The sequence below is a fragment of the Dermacentor variabilis genome, chromosome 6 (assembly GCF_050947875.1).
Source record: "Dermacentor variabilis isolate Ectoservices chromosome 6, ASM5094787v1, whole genome shotgun sequence".
Lineage (NCBI taxonomy): Eukaryota > Metazoa > Arthropoda > Arachnida > Ixodida > Ixodidae > Dermacentor > Dermacentor variabilis.
The window spans coordinates 108,291,539-108,313,858 of NC_134573.1; the positions used below are offsets into that span (position 1 = coordinate 108,291,539).

Sequence of the window (22,320 nt, forward strand, 5' to 3'; positions counted from 1 at the left end):
GCGCGCGAATGAAAAGCTATGTGAATACAGTTCAAGTCTAACGTTTATACACGTTGCCATAACAGTCCATACCAATCGGCTGCGCACTTTTGGTCGTCACGCCACCGTATCCGCGTGGCAGAGATCGGTTGTCTTTGAACGTAGAATAAGCCGCTATCTTGAATACAAATCGAATCTTTTCGTGAAATTTGCTACTTCACCTATAAGTTAGTAACCAACACTGCCTCTGTCAATTGTGAATTAAAAGAACATATATAAGCAGGAAATAGAAATTCGATCCCTTAGCAATGGAGCAAATATAAAATATGCTCATTTCACAGATAGGACAAGGTTACCACTAAGTTCAAGCACAGTTTGACACTAGTTCAAAGTAATTTCAAGCTCTGTAATCGTCCCTAAGGTGCCGAATAATTTTTTCACCTAGTGCATTAGTATCTACAAAAAAAATATATCACGGTTGCTGCGAAACACCGTAATCCCACGAGCTCATATAAAAACAACAAACTACGAGATTACAAAAGGGAAAGGCTAAGGGTAATGTAACCTGTGGTATTCGCCTTTGGAATCACCATTAAAAGGGCTTTGCTCCTTTTAGGTGTAGTTCTTACGGCTGCATTTGAGCACTGACAATGAGCAGGCAAGCGTTTTAGTTTTTCATTCGCTGATACGATAGTGAAAATCACCTAATCTGAAGCCGCGAATTGTCTCCGAAAAACTAGTTAGCTTCCGCAATAGCAATTCCGACTCATTGTCCATTAGATTACTGTTTTCGAGAGAAGATTATCTGAGGAAATACATGTGCTGAAAAGCACTAAGACAAAACGGAAAGCACGGGCTCAATGATGGCGTCACTGAAAGCAAACAAAATCAATTTTCCACGCAGCCTAATGCTGCCCAAGTGAAACTCCTCGTTTTAAGACCGACAAGGTTGCTTCGAATCAAGCCTAGAAGTTGCTCAGCATGCATTGAGAGAACAATGAAATAAATAAAAGTACAGCGGACTTCCTAGGGAGAGTCGCGAACTTAAATATCGCCCTCCCATTTAGCTCTCTGGCCATTTCAAAGCTTTGCTTTCCATTCGTGCCTTCTACATTAAAGAAAATATGCTCAAGCATCGCGGATACACTCTATAGAACAACGCGGCCGAGCATTACCACATCCTAACAGCGGCGCGAAGCTTCATTTTTGTTTTATATTCGTCATGGCTGCGATTCCGCATAAGTGAGAAAAAAATGAATTACATCAAGTATAAGGGGTACTAAAAATTTGCTAAAAAGGAACCTCGAGTTCCGGGCCTTTCTTGTCGACTACCGCAGCGTTGTAAGAAATAAATGAAAGAGCGGAGGCTGGCCCAAATTCAATTAGAGCTTCAAACCGCTTAAGGCGATCATCGATCAGTGGGCGTGCCGCGGCCGAGTAATTCATCTTTTCTCGAAAGAGTACGTGACGCCAGACTCCTGTTCGGAGTGCTCCATTACACATAAGCCCGAAGAAGCTAAGTGAAGGAAAGCTTTAAGTGGTTGCTCGGAAACAAAAGATTTGAAAAAAAGCATCAAGAAGCGCCGTCCAGTTTAACGGCCACTTAGAAGGAGACATGAGAGGATCGCAAAATAACTTGTAGCTGCAGCGCTGATCCATAATATAGCGCGGTTCCGAATCGACGACGAAGTACACGTAGACTGTGTCGTGTCAACTTCTCTAGAGAAAATTGCCGTTTAGAGCAAAGCCAACATCACTCAGACAAAACGCTTTTGAAGTAGCAAAGCCTTCAGCATGCAGCTGCGGCGATTTCGGCAAGCGAGAATTAATTGCCCACGCCCACGGGGATCGCATAACATTATGGGTGTGTCTCTCTACGCACAGACGACGTATAATGCTTGACGTACACGAGGACGAGAGAGGAGGAGAAATGAAAGGCAGAAGGCAAGAATGTGAGTGAGTGAGTGAGTGAGTGAGTGAGTGAGTGAGTGAGTGAGTGAGTGAGTGAGTGAGTGAGTGAGTGAGTGAGTGAGTGAGTGAGTGAGTGAGTGAGTGAGTGAGTGAGTCAGTGAGTGAGTGAGTGAGTGAGTGAGTGAATGAGTGAGTGAGTGAATTTTGTTCGGTCCAGAGAAGACGCACGGGAGACCCCGCGCCACCCGGCTAGTCCCACTTAGGGACCGCCAAGCCGAGCTTGACGGCCCGATTTCGGGCCCTCTGGACGGCCAGAGTTTGGCGGTTAAGTTCGGGGCTGCCCAAGAGGGCAGCGCACCTACCCTCGCTGAAGGAGGAGCTGATGGCTTCACACTCCTACAACACATGATCCAATGTTGCCGTTAGTCCACAGGCAGGACAGTCCGCACTGGGATACCTTTCATGGTATATTGCATGAAGAAGCGCAAGGTTAGGATACGCACGGGCTTGTAAATGTAGAAGGGTCACCGCCCGCGCCCTGCATAAGGCAGGGTGCCCGAGGGGGAATACCCGTCTTCACAGATAGTAGTGTGTGGTGATCTCATTGAACACCCCCATTCTCCGCGGCGCAGGGGGACGGCGAAGGCGCGGTCAGTGAGTCCTCGCATGGCCTCGTGCGCGCCCTCGTTAGGGTTAGAGGGAGAGCTCTCAGTCGACCTCAAGTGAGCAGGAAACCAAGTGAGAGAATGGGGAGAAATACTTTTGGCGCTTTGGAGAATGCGGAATGCCTGAGGGGAGACCATCCCGATTTGGTAGGCCTAAATGGCTTCCTTGAAAACTCTATATATTGCCTCTTTGCAAACCAGAAATCTTCCGAGCGACCCTATGCTGAGGAAACTAGAAACGGGATATAGAAAGATGAGAGAGAGAAAGAGAGAGAGAGAAAGAGACAGCATGTGGAGAAGATGAATAACGCATGAACAACGGCATGACGTTTTGCATGTGCACATGGATGTGGATGGTATACTGAGGAAGGCTGAAAGGTTCTGCTCGCTGCCACCGTTGAAGTTATTTTAGCAATATGTTGGACAGCACAAATTGGTCTGTTTTCTACATAAGCATCCATATTTTCCAGGCACATTGTCACCTTTTCAAGAACAATATAGCTCAAATAATCAGATAACGTGCAGGCTTCTGTATACGGCAATTTGTCGTGTACGCTCTTTCAGCTCCTTCGCGGCTGCCAAGTGCGTTTCCTCTACTAAATTTTCAATAAATGCAAACGTAGTAGTTCGTGACTTAACACAATCCTCTGCACTATGCGCAATATTGGTTGAATATATATATATATATATATATATATATATATATATATATATATATATATATATATATATATATATATATATATATATATATATATATATATATGTGTGTGTGTGTTACCATGGAGGCTATGCCCTATAGTTCCGGCAAGCCGCGCCCAAGGGCACCTATCCACTGCTCGCGCCACTCCTGGTGCGTCCGTCGCCGTCTTCTTCCACAGATGGCTGCGATGCCGCTGATACTGGCAGCACTCCCATAATGTACATATTGTGAGCGCAGCGTGCGTATTTCTTCTTCCTCATCTGTACAAACTCATCATCACCACTCGGGACCGTCACAGCGGGTGGCTCGCTCACTGAAATAATCTTCGTCATATAAGCTGATAACCTTTGCCTCATAAGTGGTGGAGGTTGCTCTTAGGTACCTCAGTCCTCTCTCTCAAGATTCCTCTTGAGTACGACCCTGGAGCTCCACTCGGGTCACCGCTTGTATCAGCTGCCCTCGGCCGTGTCGCAAATGCAGCAGCCCGACACGGCAGCTTCCACTATGCCTACACCTGTGGGGACACTTCCTTGGACGATCACTATATAGCACTCATAAGAATCCACAGATGTTCGCTGGTCTCCACGGGGACGATGTTGACTAATGATTGGAAAATTACGGCTCTGCGAGTGGCATTTAACCATGCACTGAGACGATTCCACGAAGCGGAGTCTTGTAGCTGTTTATCTAACCAACGTCGCGTAGACTTGGTTTTTTTAACCATAAACATATATGACTTAGTTGACGGGACCTCTTTTAAACAGTAGCTCCGGCAAATATTGATCATCCCCAATGTCCTCTCAGAGGTTGCGAAAAAGAAACTTGCCGAGCGTGTTCAGCTCATCGTTGAGTCGTACACTTCGTACGCAGATGTCCTCGCCGTTTTGCCCCGCGTCAACCGCTCTATGACGGAGAATGACCCCGAGCGCCATTTACTCAATGGCGGATGATTGCGTTTAATTCCCTTGTTGTGAAGAACCCCACTACAGTAGCCGACATTATCGCTACGTGTTAGCGCACCGATGAGCTTCATTCAATCCAATTGCAGCCTGACGTATATTATAACAAGGCAACCAATGACAACAAGCCGCGTGCATTGATCCGTACCATCATTCGCGAAAAACTGCCAGCGCAAGCTTCATTATGTGCTGCCAACGTCCGTGAAACATCTCCTGGATGCAGCCTAAGTAACACTCTGAGGGAATAACTAGCTGCATTGGCGTGCGCGCCAGGCTCAATCCCCCTATCAATGCTCACTTGCTCAGATTTCGGCTGTAGCATCACTCTTCCCGCAGCCTCTGCCACCTGCGCCTGCACCGCATGGTTCTCTCACTTCACTCTCAGCAAGAGCACCGGCTCAGCCTTAGGATAGCGCGTGACACCCGCCCTGACCGGCGTAATATTACTGCTGCATCCGTGGCCAGATTTCAAGGTTTTGCCGACGCTGTCAACCGGACGAACGACGTGGCTATGGTGCTTTGGTGCGAGATGAGCTTTCCGCCCAAGGACCCCAACAGCGCCGCTGTTACCAACTTTACGCACGATCCTCCCCCTCCCTGGACAACGTTGGCACAACCGGAAGTTTCCGTTACGCAGGCCTTCGTTTTCCTTTAACGCTCTTCCTCTGTATAGCGACGCTCTTCCTGTCCTATTCGTGCGGCGACATCGTCTCCTAAACATCGCTCCGAAAACTAGACAGGGCAGCTTGAGGAGGCAAAGCCGCATCATTTGGACGCCGCCAAAACCCTCCCAAACACCTGTGTAATATACTGTCGGTGTGCGTTGAAAGTGTGAAGATTAAATCCTTGATCGACACGGATGTTTTTCTTTCAGTTATTAGCGCCGATTTGTGTTCCCGTTTGCGAAAAGTGAATACGCCCTACATTGGTCCAGCCTGTTGGAATGCCGTCCTTATTCAGTCCTCCGAAGTTTGCCCAGTACATGTTTTTATTGAAGGCGTACGTTACCACATTCAGTGTATCGTGTAGTCCACCTGTACTCCCGAGCTCATTTTAGGATGGGTCTTCCTCTCATCCGCGTTAGCTTTGATCTCCTGCCATCAACGGGTAATTCAAATGAGAGCCACTGAATGTTCATGTGAATTCGACGCACACAGGGTGCGCTTCGTTACAGCTGCTGATTGTTTATTTCCGCCTGGCCAGGAGGATATTCTGAACATCGACTTCGGTTAGTATGGTTAATGGTGATGCGGTACTTCTATCATTCGGTCGCCCCATCTCTAGCGTGCTCACCATCGCTCCTAGCCTGGTGAAGTTACACGACTGAAGTGTGCTGTTAACGGCTTTGACCGCACTGTTTCTCCGATTGTGCTGCTCCAAGGCAACACTGTGACTTGCTTTGCGAAACCCCAACCTGTAGAAACCGTCTTGAATATGAGGTCGCGGTAATCTGTCTACGAAAGCACATTTAGGTGCTTGCAGCAATTCATCGAGCGTCTTTGAACAGCTTGCTTGGCTTTTCCTTTCCTCGTCTGTTTCATGTCGTGCAGAATCAAGAGTACTATCGAATATTCTGATAGGGTGGATTCGGCAATTCGAAAAAGTCTCCTCCTCTCAATAAAAAGTAATCCAAGAGTCTCCACGAGCATTGTTCTCAGAAAAACAAAACTCTTTTCTTGGAAATAAAGTAAACGAGACTCAGATATATTCCCTCTCTCTCTCTCTCTCTCTCTCTATATATATATATATATATATATATATATATATATATATATATATTGTATTTGTTCTAATAGCTCTTTTCCGTTACTCAGGAAACGAAGACGGTTTCTTGGAAAAAGTAAACAAGCCTCGGAAATGCCATCATCTCACTGCGCCGACAAGCTGCACCAAAAGAATTTTCCTAACGACGCAACAAACGATCCCTAATTGTCATTGCGTGGCTTTATGGTGCATTTATACTTGTTACCACATGTCTTGTGTTTACGTGAATTATCCCTTTGTTCTCTATTTCATTTGTTTAAAACGACTATACGTAACGCTACAGAAGGCTGTTTTCTACGGTCTGTACCTCGAACGATGCCGAAACCGACACGATTCATGTTACTGCAGTGGCCGTTGTGCGGCGCGCTCGAGCCACGCATTTTCGTCGTCGGCATTCTGACGCTCCACTGAAGGCGCATGTGCAGCCGGCGCGGAGGGTTAGGGAGTCTTAGTGGAAGGACACGGATTGCACTTGGCTGTAAAAACGAGGAAGTGGGCGCACGCTGCCCTCAGTCGGCTCGGTGGCTGAGCCGGCACAGCGTTGTGCCTTCGGCTGCTGCGGCACGAGTGCTACATGTGCGCCCGTGCACAATGGTCGACGAAAATCGAAGAATTAGATGAGAGCTCCGCCAAAAAAAAAAAAAAAAATCGAAGTGCACGTTCCCTTCCCGACTGAAAGTGAGCTGAGCAAGCTGGAGCCCGCTCACAAGCTCAAAGACCTTGTTCTGCTGGTGTAAATGCTGGGCTAATTGAAATAAAAAGAAAATTTTATCCCAAGGTAAAATATTTTAGTCGGCTGAGTCGTGGTATCAGGATTAACCCGTCAAATCTGCCACAGTCGTTCGTCTTTCCTCCGGAAATTGGTGATTCGAAGACGGATGTCTACGAGAAGAAAAATTCACGCAGCAACTACTCTGGGATTTGTGAAGTATACGCAAGCATTGTGCCATTTTCTCATCCCTACGCAGCCCGGTATCATTGTCAATGCTTTGAAACTTGATCCGAACTGTAAAAAAACCTTATCAACCCTATCGGCCGTAAGCAACCTTGTCCGACCCTTACCAGCTCTTGCCGGTTCTTATCAACCTGGATGTCCAAAGAATTGTTGCAAAAACTACCACTACATTTGCTGATGGGGATGCTTCATTGATGATTCGGATGACTGTTTCGAGCTTGTTCTTTATTGAAATGTGTGCGGTTCTGTGTTGTATGGACCAATTCAGTGAATGCATGCACTGTTGACCTCATTTGACTGAGCGCTTGCAGCCTGTGCCTTACGTGGCTATGAGCCGTTGCATTTTTTGCTTCCTTACGGGGATATGAGCTATTGCTTACGCGGATATGAGCCATTATTTAGGGGGATATGAGCCATTGCATTTGTCCTACGTCATGGAAGGACAGAATTCTCGTTGGGTAAGCATAAAATGCTTACGCTCCCTAACAAGCTGCTCGTTCCCTACTGGTGGCGATGGGAAAATAGAATCAGAGTAAGCCTTGCTCAAGCCTTGTGATTCACAAAGGAAGAAGGAATTATAAAAAAAAACATTTTTCATCGCAGCAGGTTTGAGTGCGATGGACACGTGACCTGCACAACAGCTGCACTAACTAAAAAGAAAGTACGTGTACTGAAAAATATGTATAGAGAATGACGCAATAGAATCGGAGCCTAAGGCAAGAAATCTAGAAGTTCATGATTATGTGAAGTCAATCTTATTCGATGTTTTGGTGGTACCACAATATTGTCGTAAGTTGGATAAGTTGCGCATCTTTGCATTAGAGTACGCGCTAGCTAACTCTCTCCGAAACCTTTTTCGCATTCTGTCTTTACTCCTTACAAGTTCGCCAATATTTATGAATCAGTGCATTTTGACTCCATCTCGTATTGTCTTTAATAACAGCACACAGCCTGAAAATATAACTTGAAACCTTGACGACGTTCTCAGTGAGGCGTCATGTCAAGAAGACACTTCATCTTCAAATTTCTCTACTAAGTCTGGCAGCTTCAGTGCTTTAACAAATACAAGACGATAAACAACGCAAGAAAAACTTATTCAATGCACGGTAAAGAGAAAATAATTCGGAAATGCGGCAACAAGATGCAGAAATGAATGTGTGAAGCGAGCAGCCAAGAACTTGTAAAGCATCAATAAATATATGTAGCCCCAAACACGCTGTCATCACATTGTTTTACAACAAATGAGTTTAGATAGGCATGTTGTATTTGTGTGTGAACAGCAATAATCTGTTTCTGTGTCTCTATTATGGCTACAGAATGTCACTTTGTGATCGGTTGCCCCTTTATCTCCTTCTTCCAGTGCAGTGCAGGGTTGTAAACTGGACTTGCGTCTATGAACCCTCCCTTCCTTTTTTTCTATTTTATCTCGCTCTCAGTGTGACGGTTTCATTTAATCTTTAGTATTAGTACTTTCGAACATCTACATTGTCGTCAGTCATCGCTGCGAGGAATGGTTTCAGTCAATGAGCATCGTATCTGCAGTAACCACCAAACTATATATATATATATATATATATATATATATATATATATGTATATATATATATATATATATATATATATATATATATATATATATGAATTTTTATTCACATTCGCGTTGAACGCTTTGAAAGCTGTTCCACAGGGCCATTTTCAGGCTCCTGTTACGCTGCTCTGAGGGACAGCTTTTTAATGTAACTAACATGGAATTTTGTTTAACTGTATTACCCACCCCACACACCGCTTTTATTTGCCACCTCTCACGTGGCACAGCTCACCCTTTCGAAGACCTCCCGCACCAGTCCACTCCACCGGCCCTCGCGCGCCGACAGCGTCCCGTAGTCGGAGCCGCCTGCCGACGCGCGTATCTCGTACTCGAGCCCAAGCGCCGAGGCCACCATGTCCAGCAGCTGGACGGCGAAGCCCGTGTAGCGGACTCGCGCAGGTGGTGTCGACGACCCGTTGACCGATGGCGGCATCCTCCCTCCGTCGACGCGGTGAGCTATCACGTACGGAGGGTGCTGGCCGGCGGCGCGGAAGTAATGGCAGTAGGCGAGGGGGGGGGGGGGGGGTTGCAGAGAATCGAACGGCGAGGAAAGAAGCGCGCCAGAGATGGGTTTTGCCGGCAAAAAGAAAAAAAAGGGGGAGAAGGAGCAGGGACGAGAATATCCATGGGCAAAGGGGAAGTGAGGAAATCCGCCAGGATGGCGCAAAATGCATGAGGGAGGAAAAGGAGAATAGAGCAGGCGGGGAAGAAAATGCAACAGAAGCCAAACAAACGGAAGTTGGTGGGCAGGAACGAGGAAGTGAAGAGGTGCAAGAGAAAAGACAGACGCCTCGTGTAAGTAAAATACTCTGCGTTGTCGGAAAGGTTGGCCGATTTTTTTTTGCGGTTCTCTTTTAGATGGAACATTCGAAAGTAGATTTAAACCATTATTCACCGTCAGTTTTCATTTTTTGTTCTCGTGATGAAGCTGCTTTCAAAGCGAGTGTGGTCAGTAGCCAGTCCATCTGCTTACTGCTTTAAAAGTTTCTCCAGACTCGCTTCCTGCGCGTTATCGCTCCCCTTCTCAGCTAGCTCTCCATCTTTCTGAACCGTCATTTAAAACACTTCGGTTGTTTACGAACAGCAAGCTTTTCACCCTAGCAGCAACACTCATGAAATACCTCGTGCTATCGTTCCTCTGTAGATTCCGGCAAAAGCGTCTTGGAAAGTTTTCGAAATTGTTCAGTCCATAATGCACTACACTACAGCACATTGAGTACACACGTTGTGGTGGTGGGTACTTATCGAGTTCTCCGGTTTTGTTTGCTTGAGGAAGTTATCTAATCAGCTTTCCTTCCAATTTTTTTAATTTAACCAAACATCTGGTAAAGCGTGTTTTCTTTCCGAAAATTAAGCCAAATGCTGTGCACCTAGCTAAAGCAAATGGATAGAAGCATGCATAGGCACCTATATATATAAAAAAAAAACATATGAATGAACAAAATAGAGGCAGTGCATATTTCAGTTGCGGGCGAAACAGTCAATAACTGCTGTGCATGCATTCACCCTTGCGGCATGTCGCCAGACGTATTAGAGAGAACTTTCTAGTTTCGTGTGCTATAGTTGTGAAGTAATGACCCTTACAAATAAAAAAGAACAATTGGAAAATATTTTTTACAAACCAAATGCGGATCCCGAGACACTAGAATCAGATGTCGACTACGGTACTTGCCAATAGAAAACTTAATACATAATTATTCATGTTGAACAGTGTTCAACGCCCGAGGGTAAACCGACGCTAGAGGGCTGCTGCTTGCATGATTTCTTTACAGAAAATTCTGCTTCCATGTCTCTCGCAAAGATGCAAGTCCACTTCAGCTTGACTTGAAGGCCCAAAATTATGGAAGACATTTGTATGCGGGGACGTTTTTTCAACTGACTTGACTAAGCTTTTCACAGAAATGACGCAAGAGTGACAGTTTTACTACAACTTTTGCGAAGCATGCATAACAATCGTTCTTTAAGTCACGTGCCTATTGTTGTGTATTTTTCTTTTTGCTGTCAGTCGGTTATACTTCCCTTAGTCACTGTGGCCCAAAAGTTATCCCTTTTGCCGCTACCACTCACCATGCGGAACATCAAAAGTATAACGACAGCGCATCCATCGCGCATTGTAAGCACTTACGCCATTTCTGTTGTCTCCCATCTTCCCACATTGCCCAAACTTTACGCAGGCATTGTTTTCTCTCTCTCGGGCTTTTCCAAGCAGACAAGAAGGTCACGTCTGTCGCACTTCAGCCCTGCGACGCGATTTTCGTGTTCATTTACACTTCTTTTTTTTTTTCTTTAAACAAGGCACCTGTGAGCCCCACTACCCGCGCCTCCCGAGGCTGTCGTCTTACGTCTACTCGAGCGTATATTCAAACGCAGGTGTTTATCGTGTTTAGTTCCTCCTGGCTGCTCTTAGGCCACGAGCGTGCCACAGCCTTCTTTCCCTCGTCTCAACTTCTTTTTCGTCCACTAGAAATCTTGCTGCCTACATTGTTCTGAGGCCCTCCGCGTTGAGGCACCTTCCGCTGGCAGGTGTTACGTGTCAACTAACGGCCTCTCTTCCTAGTGCTGCGTGCCCCCGCCTCTCTCTCTCTCTCTCTCTTTGAATAATTTAGTCTTAACAATTTTTGCGGCACACGGGAAAGAAAAACCAAGCCCGGGCGTGCACGTGCAGTGGCCACGGTTCACTCTGTTGGCGTGGGCGGGGGGCCAGTAGTGATCGTCTTACGTCGGGACACCTACGACGATGGTTGTGACGCGAAGAAGCTGCCGGTGTCTCAGGTCGGCCCGCTCTCTGGACTCGCCTCCCCCTTTGCGCCCTTCCGTTCCGGCTGTGCCTGCGGCATGGGTTGACGCCTGACGTGATGGCGGCCGCGCCGGGAGATGAAGGGGTGCCGCAGCTGTCAGGCCGATGTCCCCCGTCCATGCTCCCACCTGTTACCACCGGCGCAGCGATAGAGGAGGAGAGAGGACAAAAAACAACAACAACAAGGTAGTGAAGCACGCGAATGCGTCACCGGTTGACTATAGCTATACACGCTGCCTCGTAGAGTGAGGCCTAAGTAAACGTGCGCACAGGCGGTATGCCGTCAATGTCAGATGTTTAAGAGGTCCTTGTTTGAGTAGCTGTATAGCTTTCAGTGGACGGCTTATTGTTTTTCGTGTAGCTGCAGAGGCGTTCCAGTGACATAGAAAGTAAGTAGACCTCTACTTATATGCAGTACAGTGTCTGTTGGCCGAAAGACAGAAAGAGTGACTGCATAGCAGTGAAGCAGTATAGCCGGTAAACAAAAAGGGACCTTTTTAACATTTGGCACAACCGGTAACTGATGCATAAGAGGGGGGAAGACACTAGGCGCCTATTGTAGATTTTCGAGCTTTAGTTATTATTTGTGTCTATCATAATATCCGCTTATATGGAGCACGTTCATTATAGAAACTAAATACAGTACTAGTGGTTATTTCTTGTCAATCTTAGAAAGAGAACTCTAATGCAGGGCACCTGTGTCACTTTTATTTTCGTCACGGGAACAGTTAGGTAATAGAAAAACACAACTTAGCAGGAATAACTGACCGGAACGATGAAGGATTCATTAAACGTTGCTATAGTTAACAGAGAACGGCAGAACATAAAGACACAACAAGGGCACATCAATACGCTGAATAACGCTTAAAGTGCGCGAAAAGTAAATAAATGTGAGAGCAAAACACACACCTTGTCACAAGCCTTGTCATGAAAGTAACGCATACAGCCTCCTGTCAATTGCCGCTAGTATCTTTCTCGCATTCCTCGTTACATCCGTTTCTTGCTGTATAAACAAGCTTCGAACCATTACAGTTTTACACAGTAAATCTATATCAAAATGTACGCGAACAGCATTCGCCCATACAAGGTGGTGTGCGCTACAAGAATACGTAGAGCGGAACGCCACAATTTCGAAACAAAAGAGAGAAGCGAGACAGGAAAAATGAGTAACTGTAGCACACCAAAAACGAAAAGAAAAAAAGCAAGCAACGTTGGTAGAAAACTTAAATCACCATGGCAACCGGTATGATACGCACGACGCACAAGCTCATATTGCTAACTTGCCTGCCTTTCGTGCCTTTATATAGTTGACGTGATCGCTTTCATTTCATGCTTTTTATTTCATGTTTCATGCTCAACTTCAGTGATGTATTCTGTGCGTTTCTCGTGCGGACAAAACATACGTGTGTCAAACTGGCCGATGTCTTAACACTAGGCTGAAAGAGCATTACAATTCCACAAAAGGGATTGCACACACATATTGCCATGCACGTAAGAGACTGCACCTCCCAAGGTAAATGCACATCCAAGTTTGACAATACTACTGTCCTTTACAGGCACAATGATCTAACAACAAGAGAAGTTGTAGAGGCTCACGAGATAAAGAAAAAGGGGGCAGGGTTTGTCAGTCATGCTTCTAAGCGCTTTATGACACTCAAATATCTTTTCTATATACAACCTAACATATGGAAATTTTTTGCGAGCTAACCCTATCCATATATCGATATCCATAAATCCATAAATAGCCATTTTTGTACTTTCTTTCGTTTGTTTGCTTAAATTTATTTTTGTGCCGTTTGATGGCGCATGATGACATAGGACATATCGGGTTTATATAATCTCTAACCTTGCGAATAAAATTTCAGTTGCAAGTAGTGTCCTGTCCTGTCTTTTATTGTTCCTTAGCTTGTGTCCCAGTAGATCGCGCCAGGAATTTAGTCAGGCTGTTATTAGCATCATCATAAACTGTGATAGCACTGGTTTAAGCATTCCAGAGGCGATAAGTGGAACGAAAGCTTTACGATTATAATGATTAAAGTGACAACAACGCAAAAACCTGGCACTAATTGCGTCGTTATACTGGCGGAAACATTTATCGTGAGAAATCCGCTTTTCCCGACTACCAACGTGTTACACTTTTCGTACAGTTTTGCACGGCATTGATCACGTATTATTAATATTCATCTGATAAGCTGGACGACATCTCACCAAATATTTACTGTGTGATTACCGTGCTCCTTTGCTGGTTTGGCCACAACATCCGCAATGACCAGGTTTAAATGCGACAGCTGTGAAGAGCTTGCAACTGGATCTCCTTTGTTCACTCACCGACGCGATCTCCTGCGCTTTCCATAACGTCATCATCGTCATCGTGTCACCATAGACGCCAATGCTTCATCATCCATGCCACTTTCCCATCTACAGTTTCATTCTCGCCATTTCTTGAAGGAAAACAAAGTTTCACCGGAACTCATGGTACTCAGGCCTTTGCGGTTCTGTAGAGTTGCAAGACGGACGCACTAACCACTGAGTTCAAGGGTAGCATTTAGGCTTGCCTATTTGTTTGGGACCTCGTGCGTTACGTACACTCTGAGACAAGTGGCGTTTGTGCAATTATTTCAGAGGCAACAGTTGTCAACACGGTAGCAGACGAACATAACGTTGCCACATCCCAACGAAGCATTGAGAGCCAGAGAGAGATCGAGAGAGAGAGAGAGGAACGACACAGAGAAGTGGTGAGGGACAAAATCCCGACATAAACCAGGAGCCCGGAAGGCCGCCACGCACTCAGAAATAGGCGTTTGAATTTGACATCGTTACATCGGTATCTTACGAAATCAGCGAAAGCGCAGGTTCACTTAATAGTACTTCAGTAAGTGCCTGACCACGTCGCAATATATGGCAAGGAGGACGCCGATGGACTCGCCAGTAAATCACACTGTACAAAGAAAATAATTCGGTGATCACGTTGTCTAGGTTGAATTTTTTTAAAAATTATTTTAACACGTATATCTTTGCGCCGCTCAATGGAGGAGCAGTGGAATTACGGCGAAGATGCAGTGATGCAATCGTTTCTACGTGAAACTGACCAACACGCAGCAAGACATCTCGCCCCGAACACACAGACAATAATCCATTGACTTTGACTGGGCGTGGCATAAGATAAAAGCTTTCCGTACAGGATACACCGTTGTAACTTCTACGGAGTGTTGATGTAGATATTCAATACAGAACGTAATTTTATCACTTCTTTCATGAGTGATCAAAATACTCGGCAGAGAGAACATTTGCGAATAAACTGGGAACTAAAGATGAGTGAATAAGCTACTTGACTAGAACGCCTTTTATTATACACAACATATTTGAACAGCGGGAAATGAAGCAAATGTCATAAGACGCTAACGTGTTCTTAAAGACTTCATTTTTAGTGGGCGTAAGCTTAGGTGTAGTGTCTGTGACTGATGTTTGTTGTAAGCAGTCGTGTTTTTTGGCATTGTGTACTGTCAACTGCTCTCGAATTGGATTCGCGTTTACACCTCATATTTATGCTATTACATGCAGGACTTCTATAGCAAAGGGCAACGCCCGCAAAGTGTACTGTATACGCCTTTGTGGGGCGACATACAACTGTCAGGTGTAGATTCAACGATCCGTCGCGGAAGCTTTGTATTTATTATAATATTGTTTGTTGTCAATTCTTGAATTATAATTTTTAGTAGAACAGTGAGAAATGGGGTAGTCGAGGTATTTGCTACCTCAGCTAGCCCAGTGGAACTCATTGATAACAGAATTGAACAGAACAGAACTTGCAAACAGTAGAATTCCGATCACAGTATCGGCAAAAGTTGCTTGTTTGCTTGCTGTTAAGTTTGTTGTCATAAAAGAATCAACATAGCTCCTTCAACAGGCGAGGTAACGGATTCTGAGTGCTACGGTAGCGGTCTGTAATCGAAAACGTAAGCGACAAACTCTTTCGGCCACGTACAAAAAGTTATGTGTAATGTGAAAGCAAGTCTTCAGCAGTTTTGTGGGTTCTTACCTTTAAGCTATGTCGCTGGCAGTGCGCATAATTGTAACTCTTACTTTCGGCAAGACTACGAAATAAACGGACGCTCGCAATTCCTAGTCAGAAGATCACAAATCAGGCTGCCCTGTTTTCATCGCTTTTTCAATTCATCCTTCTTTGAAGTCATGATAAAGAAAGAGAGAGACAGAGAAAGGGAAGCAGCTTTGTAGACCAAGGCTGATCGCAGGCGACACCCTTAAGAGAGTTTGACTTCGTCACCATCAGAACCCATTTAAGGAAGCCGCTGCGGCAGACAGGGATAAATGGCTTGCCATTGACGTCCGAAAAACCAATTGTTCTTGCAGCTGCATGCGTCAATTTATCGTGGCTCACCCTTGAGCAGAAGTTTGTCCAGTAAAGTTACGCGAATGTCGTGGGTTAGCGACTTCTGACATTAACGGTATACCGTGACATTAATCTTTTTTTCACAATAATAATGCCCAAACGAAGGCATGTCGTTCATTTTGCCTTTGCGAGTGCAATGTTACGGCAGACAGCCTGGACATGGGAACGGGTGCTTTTTTGCGTACTGTAAAATGATTCACACATCAGAGCCACTAAATCAATACCGGTATTCGAGACCGCCGGGCTTACACAAGTGGAAGATAGCCATACGATTAATTATTATCGGGGTTGCAGTTTTCATCTGTCTCACCTTTTCCTGGTTACTGGCCACACTCACAGACTACTTCAGTGGCACCTGTCTCTGCCGCAAATAAAACAGTTTGTGTCTGACACCAGCGCCATAGTAAAACCACACTTTCCTTGATTGCTCACTGGTGTGACAAAACGGAAGCATCGATCTAACTGAAGTAAGAGTTATTCTTGGCTGCTGGTTGCGCTTGCCGCGTTTGCGGAAGCATCAGATAAGACATTCGACAAAGTTTTTTTTATAACGCTCCTTCGTAACCAAGCAAGAAATATGAGTCAACACTGGTGATGTACAAGCAAGGATAATTTGAAAAATAAAAGTTTGCTGCTATTGCCGGAGTAATCTGCAAACTATAGTCAACGAAAGTGTCCGGTATTCAAGCGCGCCAACGCAACAGGTTGTGGTTTCGGGAACGAAATATTTCAGTTAAAGGTAGCCTGTAAGAAAAAGTCATAGCCCGTCACGGAATCGAATTTCGGAGAAGTTATTTTCTGTAATATAAGTGGCGGCTGTGCTAGGGCATAGTTCGGAGCGCTTGTACGTTCCCCATTCCTACAATTTATATTTTGTTCTATACGAAATAAAGAGAGCGGCCACCACACCACATAGAATAACAAACAAACTATAAGCAGTGGTATAACTGCTCTTACTAAGCAAATGTGACGCTCGCTCAAGAGTTTTTATCCTTTCATGAAGAATCCCCCTCCCTCTACCCTGTGTACGTTATAATGTTACGTAACCCTCACCAAGTTATTATAACGCCATATGTAGTTTCAAATAGAGCGTTCTGTAGGGCCATAAAACACAACTTTAAGAGGCTTATTCGTATATTCCCATATACAGTACCAGCAATCACGAAGGCTCATCATGGGTTTGCTTATATTAAGGGAAATATTCAGGATTTCAACCTTGTGTCGCGGCGTATTTTACAGCAACAGGTACTTGAGTAGCCAATTGCTATAAATGGCCAAGAGGCTCTTTTCCCAGTCTTCCTAGTTTAGCCGCTAATGCCAGAATGTGACAAACAGCTCAAAGACGGGTCTCATACTGGTCACATGGTGACAAGACTTTCTGAGCGCCGAACCTAAACTTGTTGCAGCTAGGTCTCCTTGTACTAATTTTGAGTGGCGCAGCTGCAACGTAATAATTAATTAATTAATTATACATAGTTTCAAGGCCTAGTAGGTGCAACAGAAAGGAGTGGTGAAAATCTACAATATTTGCAGTGCAGGAGAAGAAAAGAAAATCAAGCTGTAAGGCAATTTGAACGGCGACCTTGAAGTTAGTGATGCCACAAATTGAGACTGTGGAGGTGGGAAGGCGGTTCCATTCTTTGACGGTTCTTGGCAAAAGGGAAGAATGGTAAAAATTAGTTGACAAGATGGAACTTCAATTTTGTGTTGACGTTCGATGCGAGACGAGATGTCACGGAGTGTAGTGAAAAAAGTTTCCTTAAGAGAAGGGTTAAAGTAACATATTCTATGAAAAATACAGAGACGAGAGTACTTGCGACGTAAGGAGAGGTCAGGCAGATCTAGTTTTCTTTTCGTGCACGTGACGCTAGAATGACGTCACTAATTTCAGAGAATAAAAGGGGTGGCGCGGTTCTGATGCTTTCAAAGGAAATGGCAAGATTGGCGTAAGCAGTGTCCCATATGGCACAAGCATATTCCAATTTTGGACGAAAGAGCGTTTTGTGTAGAGTAAGCTTTAGAGAAATGGGTGCTGGGGCAAAGTTTCGTCTCAAAAAGCCTAACGTTCGGCTTACATTGTTAGTGACAAATTCAACGTGCATATTCCATGAAAGGTTGCTAGTGATTTACAGGCCAAGATACTTATGCGAGTTAACAACCGACAAGGCAGTGTCAATAATGGAATATGGTAATATATCCCAAGAAGTAGAGCTAGAAGAGACGCGAATACTTTTGCATTCAGTTGTGTTAAGCTGCATTAGCCACTTGTTGAATCAGTTGGATACACAATCCAGGTCGTCCTGAAGCTTACCAGGATCACTAAGGTTAGTTATTTTGTTATAGATGACAAGATCGTCTGCGAACAGCCTAATGGTTGAATTAGAGATACAGTCAGGAAGGTCATTAATGTAGATGAGAAAAAGCAAGGGACCGAGTACCGATCCTCGCTAACAGGACATTACAGAACAAGGTCTGGACGGAAATTCGTTAGCGGTTACATACTGGGTCCTGTTAAAGAGGAAATCCTTCAGCCATGAAAATACCTTCGGCTCAATATTAGGAAGGGAAAGTTTAAAGGTCACTAAATTGCGAGAAACAGAATGGAAAGCTCGCGATAAATTCAGAAATACGCAGTCGCTGTCAATTTATTGATCCGCGTTATTTAGGTGAATCGTGCGTAAAAGAAACGAGCTGCGTTTCACAGGAAAATAATTTCCTAAAGTCATGATGTGCAATGCTTAAGAAATAGTTGGTCTCGAGAAAATTAATAAGATGTGAATAAACTATACTGTCCAACATTTTACTTGATATGCACGTAAAAGAAATGGGTTGGTAATTATTAGAGGAATGGATAAAACATGATTTATGAAGCGGAACCGCCTTTATCACCTTCCAGTCTTTGGGCAGAGCAGAAAGCCGTAAAGACTGGTAAAAAATATCCGACAAAATGATAGATGAAACCAAATCAATGCATTTTGCATTTTTGAGTTTATGGAGTAAGGGCCACAGTACGAAGACATTTTTAGATTGGTGATAAGTTTGCCAACGCCCACCCAGTCAAAAAAAGAAGATGGAATCCATAGGCGGAAAACTTGCGTGTCATAAAAGTAGCACAGCAGTTGCAAGCGACTACTGAAAAAATGAGAAAGTGTCATTCAAGATATCACATAACTCGTGAGGCAAAACCGGCACCTCAGGCTGAATTAGCTCCAGGACATTCTTTTTAGTACCTGTTACAACAGACCAAAACTTCCGTGGGTTAGAAACCTGAAACGATGGGAGAGTATTGCTGAGAAAATTTGTTTGGCATTAGCTGATGCAGTTTGGCTCTTAGAAAGTATTGTCACCATGTTGCCAACTTCTGTATTTCGCAACAGCTGAGCCGGCTAGGGAAGGCCACTTTTTCCTAATCCCCTTTTACCTCCTGTTTGTTAAGGGCTTGCAAAGAAGATAAAAAAATCGCTCTCGTTCAGCAGCAGAATCGAAACGAAAAATAGAAATTACCCGTTATTCCTCATGCGCACCGGATGGGGCATGGACTGAACAAAATGCAAACAAATATCAGGTACGAATTGTCTATTCCGTGAGAAATCGATTAAGTATGGTGAGTAATGTGGTCGACAAACCTCGGTAGGTGTCAACAGTTTCGTTACAGATCGAGCACACGTGGCAGTTCGCCCCGTGTTCAGTAAGGGGTGGTATACGCAATACCGCCATCGTGTGGCAAGGTGTACTATACTGACCGACTGAACGCTGCTGAATGCTCGGATTAGAGAGCGCCACGCTGCTGTCAGGAATTTCCAAACATTCAAATCTGCCCGCACGTTGCAGGCGCTGCCAATGCGACCCACTGTTTCACCAAGTCACAGGGTTGACCCAAAGTGAAGAGAAACTAGCTAAATGAAAGTCGAGGCATGTCACATGCACATAGATTCTGCCTCGTGTGTTAGTCAAACGTCTATGCTAGTCCATCGAAAATAAACAGAATTTTTCAATGACCCGATTTCGCGGCACCCTTGCCTAGTCTAGTACGTATGACGTGGATTAAGCGTTTATAATGATTGGTCAAGCAATAAACCACCAGTTTTCTCCCAGCGCTCAACCTGTCGTTCCATGGCTCTCGTCCTTGTCGCGCTGCACATAAACGTAAAAATGTTTACCTACCAACGTGCCCAACTTGCTTTGTTGATAATATAGCCTAAAACTACGAACACGCGGATAGCAAGCGATGCGACACATAGCTGGTGTTTTGAATCGTTCAGAGCGCATGTTAGCAACCTTGGCTCGTTTTGTTTGTTTCTTAGCCTACAGAATTGACACTGAAGAATTTTGTGTAGGCTCATTAATTTTTTGCCTTGTTTACCTTCTTGCTGCCTCGTTGTCTGCTTTTATTTTACACTAAATTGATCATGCGTAATGACGCGCGCTATCTCTTGTTTTTTTTTATAGAAACACTAAAGGGAAATAATAAGTCTAGCTATGTTCAAAGATTAGGCTTCTGTACTACGGAATTCGCCATCTCTAACGGTAGCAGAACTTTTGTGAGTGGAAAGATGACGAAAATATGAATTCGGAGTGGCGCCCCCTGCGGTGGACTATAGTACTTGCTGATTCATAAAGATTGGCACAGAGGGAGGTCATGCCGAGATTACGTGAACTTGTCTGTTTTGACGCAGTCGGTTCAAACTGAGATGCAGCAGCGACACCTCGGGCGGCACTTTTCTACGATTAATGAAATTATGGGGTCTTACGTGCCAAAGCCACTATCTGATTATAAGACTCGCCGTAGCGGAAGACTCCGGATGCATTTTGACCAGCTGGGCTTTTTAACGTGTACCTTAATCTTAGTACACGGGTAGTTCTGCATTTTGTCCCCATCGAAACACGGCCGCCGTGGCTGGGATTGGATCACGCGACCTCGTGCTTAGTAGCGCAACACCGTAGCCACCAAGCAACCACGGCGTGCCAATTCTCTGTGACAGAAATATATACAGACCCAGAGAAAACTATCATATATTCCTAGAGAAATGTTACCTCGAGTTAGCTTGACATAACATTTTCCTTGAGTGTGCTTTTTACTTGTAGCTTCCTTTGCCTACCTCCTCTGGTTCGGCGTGTGTCGCTGCTCTTTCATTCGTCTCTTAGTCCGAGCAACACCTGAACAGGTGCGTGGCCGGCAGGAAATAGAGCGGCAGTTGCAAACGCTGACGTCACGTGATATAGTGATGCAATTATTATGCGCTTAAGGTGAAATCAAGTGCGTTGAAGTCTGGATAGCGATTGGACACATGATAACAGGTGACAACGAAAACATAAACGGTGGAAGTTAGATAGGAGGTTGAAGGAATGTTTGCTGCCTACAACCGAGGACGAAAATCTGCTGAGAATTAATTAACGCAGTTAAAAAAAATTCTTAACTTGTGACAGAAAAAAATAAATGTTGCGTGCCCGCCTTTAGTACGATGCAGTTACAGCGATACTGCATTACTTGTAAGATCGCCGTGAGACTCGCACGTTCTCGCACACTGTCCGCAAGTGTGGTACTCGAGTGTGATTTAAGAAAGCCGGTTATACTGTGCGAAAAGTCGCTGTGTTACCGGAATGCAAGGACGCGCGCTTTTCAATCTTAAGGGCAGAAGAAAAATGTCCCGCACGTAAAATGCACCGACGTTTCTTGTCCGTAAAGCATAAGAAAGAAGTCGGCCCCCTTCTTGCAAGCCAAGTTTCTGCGGGGAGATGCAAATGATAGACTGTGCAGCGCACCTGTCAGAGAGCAGAGGTCAGCGCGCTCCTCGCGTATCTTTACGATTTCTCGGGGCTTTTTCTCCTTAGCCTTTCATTTTCTTCTTGGAATCGTTCTTTTTTTTTCGCAATACAGAGTACTAGAATAAGGCGTTCTTTCTTTTTCTTTTTTTTTAAATCTAAGCTACAACCTATTCACCCAAACGCTCAGAAATAGCAAGAAGAGGCTTCAACCATGACGGACGCTACATTTTTGTCCTGCCTTCGTACTCCCGACGCCGACGCTGGCCCAGCGAAAAGCGGAGATGTTCCCTCATCGCGCCATCCGGTGCATCAGCGATTTTTCTCCGCTGCCGCGCACCACGCTCGCTAGGCCTCGCAAACGATGAGCGTGCCTCCCTCCCCGTGCGCGGGGTGCTGGAGCGTGCCTTAAGCTTCCATGCTTCCGTCCGTGCTTCTGTTCTTTTCGCGCCTAGCCGCATGCATCAGTCCCGACTTCCCCATCTGCCTTCCCCCCAGCCCCTTCGTCTTCGTTGTATCTCCCGCTTCCAACTTTCACCCTTTTATCTTAAAGGAATATCTGTCAGCGCGCATTTTCAAACCGGACGTAAGCATAGTGGAATGTAGAATTTTGTTTTTTTTTTACTTTGCGTTTCCTGATTACTGCGCAGGACAGCCTTTTTCTTGACTTTCGCAAACAGAACTCAAGTCAGCCTGCTTTGCATTCAGCGAGAAAACGATTTATTAGCTCACGCTGAAGTTTATTTCTAAAGGCTGCATGCAAGCGGGCGCTACAGCCAAGTCAAATAAAGAGAAGGCAGTATAAATCAAGGCAACCTAAAATAT

The 22,320-nt window shown here is 45.0% G+C and overlaps 1 protein-coding gene across 1 annotated transcript in view; it reads right to left on the reverse strand.

The window, feature by feature from the left end:
• LOC142585003 (glutamate receptor ionotropic, kainate 3-like) overlaps positions 1 to 22,320 on the reverse strand; it is a 248,816-nt gene that overhangs the window by 106,270 nt on the left and 120,226 nt on the right. The window contains exons 6-7 of the mRNA XM_075695424.1: positions 11,258 to 11,449; positions 8,757 to 8,999 (exon numbers count right to left, since the gene is read on the reverse strand). Of these exons, the coding sequence (XP_075551539.1) occupies positions 8,757 to 8,999; positions 11,258 to 11,449 (435 nt within the window). The remainder of the gene's footprint in view (positions 1 to 8,756; positions 9,000 to 11,257; positions 11,450 to 22,320) is intronic.